This window comes from Podarcis gaigeae (genome assembly GCF_964106915.1).
Source record: "Podarcis gaigeae genome assembly, chromosome: 10".
NCBI lineage: Eukaryota > Metazoa > Chordata > Lepidosauria > Squamata > Lacertidae > Podarcis > Podarcis gaigeae.
Window position 1 is genome coordinate 36,010,416 of NC_139686.1, and position 13,383 is coordinate 36,023,798.

The window sequence follows — 13,383 nt, forward strand, 5'->3', positions numbered from 1 at the left end:
GCTTTCATATTATGTTGTGTATTTTGCTTAGCCAAATTTCATATTGTTTCCTGTTCTGGTGGAGCCACTTTAAACCTGATACTTACCACAATATAGAGATAAACAGCATTAATAGCTGCTGAGTGTCATGCGCCGAGAAAGTGGCTTTCAAATATTTACATATTTTGAGCCTAAAATAAGTATATTCCCAAATAATTTCTTACGTTAGAGCAGGACACTTCCCCTGCAGCTATGTAAATGGCTTAGAGAAATTGTTCCTCATCTTATTCTGTTTTCTTCCTTCCGTGAGGGCAAAATAGAAACTATATTTTAAAGCACAGAAGTACGAAAACAGAAACTGGGTAACCACAAGATGACTGTTGGAGATTGTAGAAATGATAAACTGTGATATTTCATCTTAACGGCCTTCTATGTACGCTGATACCTGCAGCAGTAGCTATTATTAAAGAAGCCAGGGATCCATATGATAGAGAATGGAGCTGCAACTTCTTCAGTGTGGAATAAGTCTTATTGTGAGAATTAACATTAAGTATAAAGGAAGTATAATAGGGACGCGGGTGGCGCTGTGGGTTAAACCACAGAGCCTAGGACTTGCCAATCAGAAGGTCGGCGGTTCAAATCCCCATGACAGGGTGAGCTCCCGTTGCTCGGTCCCAGCTCCTGCCCACCTAGCAGTTCGAAAGCACGTCAACGTGCAAGTAGATAAATAGATACCACTCCTGCGGGAAGGTAAATGGCATTTCCGTGCGCTGTTCTGGTTCACCAGAAGCGGCTTAGTCATGCTGGTCACATGACCCGGAAGCTTTACGCCGGCTCCCTTGGCCAATAAAGTGAGATGAGCGCACTGTAATCTTGAAATGTCACTGCCAATTACTGTGGACAGTTCTGAGCTAGATGTAGCAGTGGTCTGACTTGGTTTAAGGCAGCTTCATATGATCCTGATCAGCAGTGATACAAAAACGTAACATTTTTAACTAGAATAACCATTGATGACAGATAGACCAAGAAGGGATGTGGTAAAACCTTGTGATGTGTAATTGACAAATGGAGTTTCTTTTTTACTTTAAGAAAATCAGTGTCTTAACTGTAGTTGCTTAATCAAATACTAATTCTTAAAACTTGTGTAGCTTCTACACTAGCGGTTGTGATTACATTTGACATTGAAAAGCGCTTTCTCCTACTGCTTAATTCTCAACAACCCTATAATTACTGTACTAGGAAAGTTTAAACTAGAATTTCGGTTCATTTCAGACAATGATTGTCTTCAATGTTTTGATTTTTCTATTGAAAAAACATTGTTACTTACAAGGCAGGAAGACAGCTGCTTCGGTTTTACATTGTGTTGGGTTTGTGACGAAGCACGTTGAAATTTCTTCTCCAAGGTTAGCTATTTGCAAGTGACATATAGGAGATAGATGATCTGCCATAATACTGAGCCAATTATACCAGGCCAGTGATTTTAATGGCATAGTTAAGACTAGCACTTCTCTAGCATGAAGGTTTATGTTGTCAAGGTGACAGATTGCCTCGCAGAACATTGAACTCAGTAAAAAGAGCAAGTTGCCAAATTGTGTGCATCCTCTGTGTGTCTGTTTTAAAATCTCTTAAAACACTGTAGATGTTTTAGACATCTGAATGCTGGCTTTTAAGGATGCTCTTTTATGTTAACACCTTAATGATAGTAGTACAGGCAGGTCCCAGTTTCTGAACAAAATGTGTTCCCAGGAAATCACTTGTTAGAAAGCATTTGCATAACAAGCTGACGATTTCCATTCTTTGCTATGGAAATATTTCTAATCTGTGGTCTCTCTCCCTGTTCTGCTGTGGTTATTTCCTATAATGGCTGCTGCCAGCTAGCAGAAGAGAGACAAAGGAAAAATTGAATTGTCCAGTCTCTCCTCTCTTGATTTGTTCATTCTCCCTCCTTGCACCATCACCACGGTTTCTGCCTGAAAATGGCTGCTGCCGACCAGCAAAGCACAAACAAAGGAAGGAGACAAACAGCCTGTTTGGATATCTGAATCAGCCGTTCACATAGTGAGGTTTGAGTATAATTATGTTCAGATAACTGAATTTGTTTTGATAGCAGTACCTGCAGGTATTGTATCCCAACTGATCAGCACAGCTTAGAATGGATTGAGTGCATTTCTCAGCAGTGCTCATAAATGAACGAAAAACTTAGTATTCCCATATAGCTGTATAGTATTTTTATTAGAAATGAGGTTAACAGTTTCATTTAAACATTGACCTAAATGCTTAAGCCACTTGGAGCTAATTTGCATGGCTCCAGGAAATAGGTTTTTCATGTGAAATTGGTTTGCATGTGTCTATGTGCACAAGCATGTGCATGCAAGCAAGCCCTGGTTCAGACAAAAAGTTTTCATGTGCAGAGGTGCCTTGTTACAGGTTGTATATATGTATCAGGTGTACATGTGTATCAATTATTACCTAGTCTCAGTTCTTATTAATATCTGTTGCAAGTTACATAATAGCAGATTGCAGTATTCATTAATATTTGTTTGAAATTTTATCTAAGAATTCCCAAATAATATTTGTGTGTGCAAAAGAGAGATGGAGACCCAGCTCCTGTCAAATTGGGTTTAAGGAAGTTGCTGATCAGATGAATGCAGTCTGTTACAGGTACATGACACTAGATTCCCCTATTTGGTCGGACATTGATGAACATAACCTGAAAGCTTTTATGGTCTATTTTTAATTTTTTCCCCTGTAATTCCCTACTTTGGGAATTAATTTATTAATATACTACCTTTCTACCAAGGCACCCAAGATGCCTGAAAGAATATAGTGTTGGGCACTATAGACAGACCTCTATAGGGATGGTGTTCTATTGTATGAGTGCCGCTGTTGGAAAGGCTCTGCTCCTAGTGATTTCCCTGCCACGTCTCATTTGGCGATGACACCCAGAGCAGACTGTGTATTTTAAATGGTTACCATTTTAAAAATATTTTTCATAAATCATTTCAGCTACCATATTTCTAGCTCCGGGAACTTCCTCCTATGGAAGTTGGAGAAAACCTCAGAATCTTTCATCCAGAAGAAGATAGGAGGGATTCTTGCATGATTTTATCCTCCTTGAGCAGAAAAACTGTTCTGATCAAAACTGGAAATTGATAAAACATTATCTTCTATAGGTTGAAGAACTTAAGCATTCACACAAGTTAGAAATAACAAACATCAAGCTGGAAGCGGCAAGAGCTAGGACTGAGATAGAAAGAGAAAGAAACAAGATTCAAAGTGAAATAGATGGTAAAACTTTATTACTTCAGTGATTTGTTATTGCCACCAATTATAGATACAGATTTTTGTCTTGGAGAAAAATTTAGAACAGTCCAGTAAGTACTGTCGTGCAGCCATATCCCTTTCACTGGGATACTTTCATTTTAATGTGTCACTTTCAATAAGCTGCCATGGTTTTTGTCCAACATGTAGCCCCACTGCACCCAGCTATGTGCTCATATACCTGTAAGCTGACATAACAGAAGTAATCATGGATATAATTAGTGTAATTCTTAAATTCAGTGGAGGCTTTTCGCCATAACTGTCATAGCTTTGTGAATATTTAATTTTTAATGTGATCTTTTTCTGGGGTTGGAGGGATATTGTAGCATTTTAATGATAAAGTAAAAGATGAATATATTCTCATATTGCAATAATTGTGTGAATCCTCTCTTAAATGAGAATTGTTATCTTGTAACTATCCATTCATCATTATTTATACTTAGATGCTCCCATTAATGCCAGTAGAAATAGTGTCTAATTTTAATTCTGTAAATGCATGTGGAATGCATTTCTGGTGAAGTTTGGACACATTTAAATGTAATTGATTTTCCCACAGGTGAAAGTTAAACAGAAACTTAACCTTCCTTCTGAAACTTGTGGGACATAGGCTGCAATCCTGTGTGCGTGTACCTGGGAGTAAATTTCACTGAACCCAGTGGGATTTACTTCTGAGTAAATATTCATTGAAGGTTCTTAGCCTAATTCTATAATACTTCCCTAAAGCTACACTGCTTTAAGTAGTGGGAAAGTTGTGGGCAAAGTTGTACTTGGATGTAGGAAAAATGAATGGTGGCTTACGTGAGTGAGCAACAGATTCAGTTTTATCAGCTTCTGTGTAGTGATTTTCAGAGCTTTCAAATACTGTAAATGTTTAAAAACAGGTTTACACTCAGATAATGAAATACGTAAGAAAACACTTGAGCAGCACAAGATGCTTTTAATAGAAAAGGATCGTGAATTAGTACGCAAAGTACAAGCTGCAGAAGAAGAAGGCTTCCAAAAACTTGCAGCATTACAGGAGGAAAAGTAAGTATGTTCTTGTATGTTTTCTTCTGTTGCTCAAAAAGAGTTTAAAATTGTAGCAACTTCCCTGCCTATGAATAAAATTGCTGCTGCTAGTTGCTATTGCTACAGTGGACAGGGTGTTTTAAATGCATCTCACATTGCTTCAGTATCCTGAAATCACTCTTGCCCTGTCCAAGGAAGCTGCTGAATTAGTTGTGCCTGGCTATGAAATCTGTAGACGGGAGCTTGTGCTGTTTCTGCACAATCATGGAACACTGAAGCTATACCAGCCGAGTAGAAATGTTCTCTCTCACATATATATGTTTATATATCTTTGTTTGTGATATGATTTAAAAAACAAAAATCTGTTTTTCACAGCTCTTAAACACTCCATAATGTTTCAGGTTAGAACTTGAAGCCAGATTATCTGAACTGGAGAAAATCAAAGTGGAGCAAGATACTCAGAGGCAGTTGGAAAAGGATGAGTACAAAGAGAAGTTATCTGCTCTGCAGGTGGCAGAAGAATCCAGCAGAAGGGAAATAAAGGATCTTAGGTAATTTGTAGAGGTTTTAATTCTATTTAGGAATTGGAGTTTTTAACACTTTATCAGAAAGTGTTATTGCCTGCTGAACAAAGCCCTTGACACTTCACTGCTTGTGTCTAAGCTGGGCAGATGTTTTTGTTTCTCCAGAAATGGGTTTATAGAAATAGGTATTTAATTGGTAGACCCTTGTTTTGCACCATTTCTTTGCCAGCTGAAGCATGCTGTTGCCTAAAGCTATTCTTGAAACTTCTACATTTGTTCACAATTACACAATATGTGCACAATACGCTATAAAATACAGTGAAGAAACTGATAACTATTGTATTAGATTTTTGGGGGGATTATATCTTATACAAACATATATCGCTAAAAATTGTTTGGAACCAGTCCTCAATACATGCATTGTTACTCCCATTTATTTCCTCAACATCCTTTCTCTCCTGCCCTTCAAGTTTGTCTTTCCAATTTCAATATTCTCTAAACATTCTATCTGTTAAGAACTTTGTCTTGTGAACTTTTTATATATTCAGCCATGAATTCATACCCATTTACACTCTGATGCACAAATCAAATTAGTCAGACAAGGTCACAAGGAAAAAGAAAGGAGAGATTAAAAGAAAAGTGGGAAATTCAAGTCAAGCAGAGCAGCAGGTGGTCTTCAGTTTTGTGGCCTTTTAAACTTTTTATCTGTCAAAAATGTCTATACCTCTTCTTTGTATAGTCAAATCCATTTAACTCTTAGTGTCCAGGTATCAATGTATGTTTTTTATACTATATTTCCAATATGTAATAATTGCCTTAATTTAAATGCCAGTTTTACCGTTCTAATCTTAAGCATTTTGTACCTTCTTTAAGTTTGAAAGAGCTGGGATGTTTCATAATATCATCACTCCATAAGACCACTTTCCACATTTTCCTAGGACCGACTTAGCATGCTTAGCCAGTTCTCAAAATTCAGCAGTTACTGGACTGGACATTTTCATTATATATGTTTCAAAATGTTTCCCTGGCCCCCACACTCCCAACAGCTATCAATATTAACCCACCATTTATTAAAACATTCCATTGGATGCTCAGTGCATTCTGTGTAGAATATTCTGTTGAATTCATCTTAAGTATATATCCAAGCCTGAGAGAGGGACAGTCTTCTCACATTCATAAGCTATTCTGGTAACCTCTTTTCACAGAAGAGCAGGATAAAAATTATTTCAGTGATAAATATAAAGTTAATGCTGGGTAGTCTCTTTCCAAAATGCTGGAAATTAGTTTTTCATTTAATTCCGTAGTTCCACTCTTGTGTCAGATTTTGTTTAATTTAAAAATGTCCATCTAGTGTAAAGGTAAAGGTACCCCTGCCCGTACGGGCCAGTCTTGACAGACTCTGGGGTTGTGCGCCCATCTCACTTAAGAGGCCAGGGGCCAGCGCTGTCCGGAGACACTTCCGGGTCACGTGGCCAGCGTGACATCGCTTCTCTGGCGAGCCAGAGCTGCACACGGAAACGCCGTTTACCTTCCCGCTGGTAAGCGGTCCCTATTTATCTACTTGCACCCGGAGGTGCTTTCGAACTGCTAGGTTGGCAGGCGCTGGGACCGAGCAGCGGGAGCGCACCCCGCTGCAGGGATTCGAACCGCCGACCTTTCGAACGGCAAGTCCTAGGTGCTGAGGCTTTAACCCACAGCGCCACCTGCGTCCCCCCATCTAGTGTAGACCTTTTAAAAATTCACAAATCCCACTTTGTATTCATTTATAGGCTAAAGATTCAACAGCAAACTATTCATTCTGAGGAGCTTGAAAAAGAGAGAAGTGAAAATGCTAATCTAAAGGGGGTAAGGATCCAACATCATGTTCTGTCATCTTCTCAAGATAGATCACGTTACTTTCCTTCTTTAATTGTAGCAGGTTGTATTGAAACCAGCATATGATAACAGGTGTGCTTGTCAGTAGTGTCTGGCATGCAGATGTGCATTGCATCTGAACAGACTTGTTTCGTTATCATGCCAAGTAGCTGTTGTCTTATTCTTTATGAATCTCTCCTGTTCCTTTTTAAAGTGACTATCATCACATCTTATGGCAGTGAATTTTGGAAGTTAGCTATTTATATGCTGTGTGAAGAAGTACTTTCTTTGCCCCAACATGTCTGTCAAAAACTTAACACTGGGTGACTAGAGTTGTTTTCCTGTGGGACTAATTTGTATAGGTGACTCCTACTTGCTCCAGGCCATGCTAGATTGTCTTTAATGCACCTTCTGTGGAAGGCACTAACTTACCTCCAGTTCTGCTCTGAGAAAACAACTTCCACAGCTTATTTAATACGCGAACTTGCAGCTGTGTGCATATCACTGAAAAATAATACAATACTTTTAAGAGATGCAAAAATGGCACACAGGGGAAGAATAAGAAAATGGCACAAACATGGCACATGCGGGGAGGGGTGCAGGAGAGCAGGAAAAAATGACCAGCAGCCTTCATGAGAGTGTTTGGGTGCAGAAGAGGTGGTTGGAGAGGGTGATTAGAGGGAGCAGAGAGACTTATGGAGAGGGTTGGAGAAACGATGGAGGCTTTTCAAGTGGTGCTCAGGGTGGCTTTTTAAACTGACTGCAAGTAGGCACTCATTTGCAGACGTCTGCAGTAAATGCACAGGTGTTGAGGGAGTAGGATCTATGGCACATTGGGTTGGATCCTGTAGTATGGCTCCACTTCCTATTGTTCACATGTAACTGCTACAGTTGAGTGATGTGTACATAGGGCTTATATGCTGTTTGGTGGGACTTCTAGAGCTTTGATAAATGATTTCATCAATCATTTTTATGTTTCTTTTGCAGCGCATCCAAGATTTGCAACTCCAAGTGGCTTCTCTGTCACAGTCGGAGAATAACTTGCTAGTTTCCAATCAGAAACTGAAGGAAATGGTGGAGAGATTAAAACATGAATGTCAGAATGCGAGAAGTCAAGCAGAAAGGGCTCAGTTAGATTCAGAGAAGTATGATTTCATTTTTAATATTTTGCTACTGTTGTCTCAAGAAAGTAAAGTTCTGTGGAGAGTAAATGGCCCCAGATGTTTATCTTGGGTTCAGTTGCCTATATTGTGAATTTTCTCTATTATGATAGATTTGAAATGTGAATTAATTATGTCTTGGTTTCACTACTTATTTGATAGCACTGATAGCCTGGATGCAATCCCATGTACACTAATGTGGAAGTAAGCCTAATTAAGCACAACATGCATAGGAATGTGCTGCACATTAAGATGATATACATAATGTTACCATAAAAACTCATAGACTGTCTAGGTAGAATTGTGACATAAGGATTTATTAACTAATTATGTCTTTTCTGTAGCAGGAAAGTAATTTACCTTGTTCCATTAAGTGTGAATGTAGCCTGTACATATAGCCATATACTTAGTTACCTCTTAATCTATCATCTGCCTCTCACAGCAACTCAATAAATACAATACAGTACGATCACATCTTGCACACAATTAACTTGCACAATTGTAGTCTTGCATGGTTAAAAGTTGGCGGGTTAAAACTCCTTTTGCATTGGGCTTTCCTGGTGCAGAAAGAGCTTTTAAAATCTCTGGATGCTTGCTGGGCTCTGGGATGCTCTTGCAAGATCTCACAGGAACTCAGGCGGCTCTGTGACATCTCAGGAGAGCATCCCAGAGCCTGGTAAATGATGGTCAATTTTCTCTCACAGGACTCACAGGAGCCTTTAATTGCTTCTACTAACTAATTTATAAGCCCATATAGAAGTACCCCAACATACAGTTTTGTAAATGCTCATTTAGCACTTGACATCCTGCAAGTTTCAGATCGCCTTTCTCATTGTTTATGGAATTGTAAGAAACATACCTTCTAGGTACACCTGGATTTCATTTAGCCATGTGAGATATACTCAGCGCATTCATGAATGCGGTGATTAACTGTGGATTTGATATGCAAGAGCAACTATTGCTTTCCCCCCCCCCCTCCAGAAATTTGGAAGACAAACATGTCGAATGGCTAGAAGAAAAACATAAACTTATTCAGCGTATTACAGAGGTAGAACAGAAGTATAACCAGATGAAGGAAAAATTGCACCGGGCAGCAGTCGCTCAGAAAAAGGCATGTCACTTACAACATATATCTGAGGGAAACTTTTTCATTCTGGGTTAGCTAAAATTATGCTTCTATAACAGGATTCTAATTGTAGCCAACATAATGTTTGTAATTTGTAAAACAAAATATTGACCTCTATTGCTAAAAGCTTTTGTGTTTTAAATGGCAAAAAAAGCTGTGATAGCATCGAGAAATAACCCTAGTTGTGACATCTACCGGTAATTTTTGTTTGTGGATAGATATTAACAGCTACACACCAAAGCTAATTAGATTTTTAAAATATGTAGCTATATTTTTTTCCTGTGGAAAAATGCAAGTGTTGCAGAAATATTTTCACAGCTTTGCAGGGTACCAGCGACCTTTCTTTCCCTCTCCCCCTCCACACCAAATAAATTAACAGGGAATTTCAGTGACTGAGGAGAGAAAGAAGCACAAGGCTTTGTCCCACTACTTGATGTCCTAGTAGGATGTGTTGCTCTTTCTGTTCCTCTTTCCAAAACATACCTTTTCAGTCATGGTCTCTGTTTGCATCATTCCTGCTAGCCTTTCCCACTATACAAATGATGTTTGTAATAAAATGACAATAATGTTGTCTCTCTTTTGGTAATCATAGTTAACTCCAAATGGATATGTCCCCGCCCCCCCTAAAAACACCAATTTCACAAATGCTTCCTCCTTTATACTTGATTATTTTTCTTATTGTAACCAGGTTGGTGTGCTCAGTATTAAGTACCTCCATCCCAATGAATATATGTACCTAATTTGAGAATTTGGGGATAAGACTCGAATTAGAGCATATGGGTTAGAAAATGGTATGCTGCATTGGAGGTCAACAATCAAATGAATGTTTATTTCTCTAACTATACATAGTATTTGCCCTATTTGCAGAGGAAGACACTTAATGACAAAAAGCAAAAGAAGTTACTGGAGAAGATAGAGCTGTTGGAAGCCAAGAGAGAAGAACTGGAAACAGAAAACCAGGTGCTAAATAGGTAAATTGGGATATTGCTTGCTCTTGAATTTTGTTATGTTTCAGAGACAGAATGACTGTCATCATTACTTAATAAATTCCAAAATAAATACTTTGCTGCATCACTTGAGATGGCGTTGGTGGTAAAGTTTGCATGTTTGAAGACAGTGTCCTATTTGTTTCACGTCTTGACTATTTTAGGCAGAATGTTCCTTTTGAAGAACATATTCGCCTTCAGAAAAGACTAAAGGATTTGCAGCGGAGACATAACGAATTCCGCAGGTTAATTCTGTTTCCCAACATCCCAGTGCTGAATCAAGTAGGCTTATTGTCTTCAACTCCGATACCTGGAGCAGAGGCATCCTTCCCTTTCTTGCCGGTAGGTGCAAAGTTACATAGGCATTCTCAAAGAGATGGTTTAAGGTGGTGATAACAAGAAAATGAGCCTGTAAAACAGGAAGAAGTGTTGAAAGCTTAAAATTCAAAGCAGGTTTCTGAAAGTTTTGGATATGAGAAAATATATAAAACAGCCCCCTGTGGTGGGCTAGACCCAGAATTCAAAGAATTACCTTAAGCAAAGCCAGTAAGTTTTTACTTCATTGCTTTAAACATCAGAGTTCTGTGTTCTATTTATTAAAAAATGCTTCGGGAAGACTTTTGCTTTCAAAAGCTGTTTGCCATATGACATGGATATCTGCTGTTTGAGAAACAGAATCCCAACACCCTCTCATTTGGATTATGGACTATTTTATACACAGGTTATATACTGTATAGGTTTCATTTTTTTAAAAAATAATAATAATTCTGAAAGCCACATTCTTTTGACTTAGTGAGCCATACAAAAATATCTAAATAAGTAAACAGAAGCCAGAAAGGCACAAGCACAACATCAGATTGCAATGAAAGTGTTAGTCATAGAATATCTCTCTAAATGTTAAACATAATGGGTTGCTTCTTAATTTCAAGGAGGAACAGCATCAAAAAGAGCTTTCCCTGCTTCGCAAGCGCTTGGAAGAACTAGAAACCACCCAGAGGAAGCAGCTGCAGGAGCTTGAGGCCTCTACTGAACGAGCTCGGTCAGTAATAAGCACGGACTCGAACTCTGATAGACATAAGCTTGTTGAAGAGTATGGTCTACCAGCTGGGGATGCCAAATAAACACTTGACTCTAAAGCATCATATACTTTTTGTCCTTTGCCAAAAACACACCCAGAAGTGCCTTGAAGTAGAGGATAGTCTGTATCATTTTCTATATTTTTAATTAATTGTTTTTTAAAAGCAACAACAGCAGTAGAATTCAAGAAAAAATGTGTGTGTTTTTTGTGCGTGTGTGTGAGAGCTCTTCTAGTTTGGATTATAGGAGGAGATCCATCATGTTGCACTAAAGATTTTTTTCTAACAAGACTTTTCTCGAGTCACTTAGGGAGTGCAGTAGCTGTGTGGAAAAATCCCCCTTTCCAGTTTGATCATGAAGTTCTTCATCTTTCATCAGTACTGTGAGCTTAAGACTGGCATCATGTAATTAACAAGACTGAAACAACCCAAAACATTATTGGTTGAACCCTAACAACCCGAACAACTAAAGGCCGGTAAAATTCTGGGAATATGATCTCTGCCTTTATAAAGTACTTTATTATCTGCACTTTAATATGATTATAAAGGATATCAGAAGTAACAATATTTTAAAATGATTATGAATTATGAATATATGCTTTTTACCTTTATACAGAGAGATGTGTGCGGTGCAAAACAATTTTTGTTAACAAAAAAAGTGAACAAATCTATTTATTATAATATATTTTTGTAAAATCTACTTCCTTGTGTGTTATTTACTTGCAGCAGTGGTGTAAGAGCACTGATTTTCTTATTTTAATATAGGGGTAGATAAATATAGGTGTGTAGATAATTAAAATATAGGGGTTTTTTGTTCCTACCTAAGTGCCCTTGATTACCATGCAAATAAATAAAAATGCACCTAGTTCCTTTTCTTCGTGCAACAGTGAAAATACTTTTGTGGTGGCATATGTATTGGAAGTTGTTTCATTCTGTTCACCTAATGCCAACCAATTTTGGGTTCTGTGTCTAATGGGGAACAAGCCATGCAGAAGAATGGTCATTTTTCTGGTGGTTCTAGATATTATTTCATATCTTAAATAATCTCCTACTGTTTTGGAGACAGACTCAACACTGATTGTAGATGAACTATGGTGGCTCTGCCCCTTCCTGCTCTAATCTAGACAACTCTTGTCAAGCACTCTTGCATGACAATTCATTAAATTAGTTTTCACAAGCAGTTTGGTTAATCTTAAAACTATCAGGTAATCACAGAGAACCCAAAAGCTATGGTTATTGTTTTGGGCTATGGTAAATTTTTGCTGTGTCTTGAGTAATTGGGTCTAGGGAAGAAGTGGAAGATTTCCTCAACAAACTGATGTCTGGTGGATGAAGAGATCACCTCAATTCCTGAGTCATCGATGAACAAGTAAAAGGAATATTCACAGGTAATCTCTGATCCCTTCACATGTTGTCTGTAACTTTAATATCAAAGTGCCATGTGTGTTGAACTGCAAATATTAGAAGGCAGCAATAAGGTCTAGAAAGCATGCAAGGTATACTTAATGCACCAGGATATATTATTTTAGAACAACTGTGTCACTATACTTGTTTGGCTCTGAATAAGGCTGGGCCTTCTTTCTCAGGTTATGCATATAAATAGGGAGTTCTTTCCCAACTGGAATCTTAAGTCAGACCATGGCTTTGTATAGAATACCAGCCAGATTCCAGAAATAAAAAGGCAAGGCCACATGACCTGGAAATTCCAGAAATAGCAGGCCTAACAATGCTAAGGATGTGTTATGTCTCATATTGTAAACGACATTCTGTGTAGCAATTTGATGGTAACACCACAACCCACTCACTGCATTAGATGCTTTACATTTAAGTAATATAGAGGCCTAGCATGAGCTGATATGAAATGCTTATACACTTCCAAGGTAGCAAAGGGGCAGTGATGTTACCAACTTCGTCATTGTGCCACATAGCTTGGGACCTGCATGTTCATTGTATACAGATTCCAGAGTCTGTATTTCACTCTGATTCTTTTGGTAAAACAGAACAATCATGCTGGTGGCTGCCAAACCTAGAGCATAACTAAATGGGTTCACTAGTTACTTGGTGAGGACCACATTTTGATGTGATGTGTACTGTCATTTCACAGCCTCACATGGCAAGATCTTCAAAGTGGCCAAAAGAGGTAATATATCACCCAGCCTCTCTCGGAAATGGCTGTTCAGCTACATGGAAGAATTTGGCTTCAGTCAGTGATTCCCTCCTTTGCAATTTGGCAACCTGGTAGGGGAAGAAGGGAGAATATGTGTAGTATAACTTCTCCTGAAACTCCCAGTACTCGTCCAGAGCTGCCACAACCGAAGGGGAGGAAGGACAAAACAAACCTTAGGCTAG

The 13,383-nt window shown here is 38.4% G+C and overlaps 1 protein-coding gene across 4 annotated transcripts in view; it reads left to right on the top strand.

The window, feature by feature from the left end:
- The window catches only part of CEP83 (centrosomal protein 83), a 35,362-nt gene that overhangs the window by 14,699 nt on the left and 7,280 nt on the right, over window positions 1-13,383 (top strand). For 3 of the 4 annotated variants that reach the window (XM_083698646.1, XM_083698644.1, XM_083698645.1), the window contains 9 exons: window positions 3,153-3,267; window positions 4,182-4,326; window positions 4,710-4,859; window positions 6,602-6,677; window positions 7,674-7,831; window positions 8,828-8,957; window positions 9,840-9,943; window positions 10,123-10,300; window positions 10,888-11,094. In XM_083698646.1, coding sequence (XP_083554772.1) covers window positions 3,153-3,267; window positions 4,182-4,326; window positions 4,710-4,859; window positions 6,602-6,677; window positions 7,674-7,831; window positions 8,828-8,957; window positions 9,840-9,943; window positions 10,123-10,300; window positions 10,888-11,079 — 1,248 coding nt within the window. In that variant the 3' untranslated portion in view covers window positions 11,080-11,094. Of the gene's footprint in view, window positions 1-3,152; window positions 3,268-4,181; window positions 4,327-4,709; window positions 4,860-6,601; window positions 6,678-7,673; window positions 7,832-8,827; window positions 8,958-9,839; window positions 9,944-10,122; window positions 10,301-10,887; window positions 11,507-11,547; window positions 12,423-13,383 lie in introns of those variants that run through there. The other variant, XR_014555212.1, reaches the window with a different exon arrangement.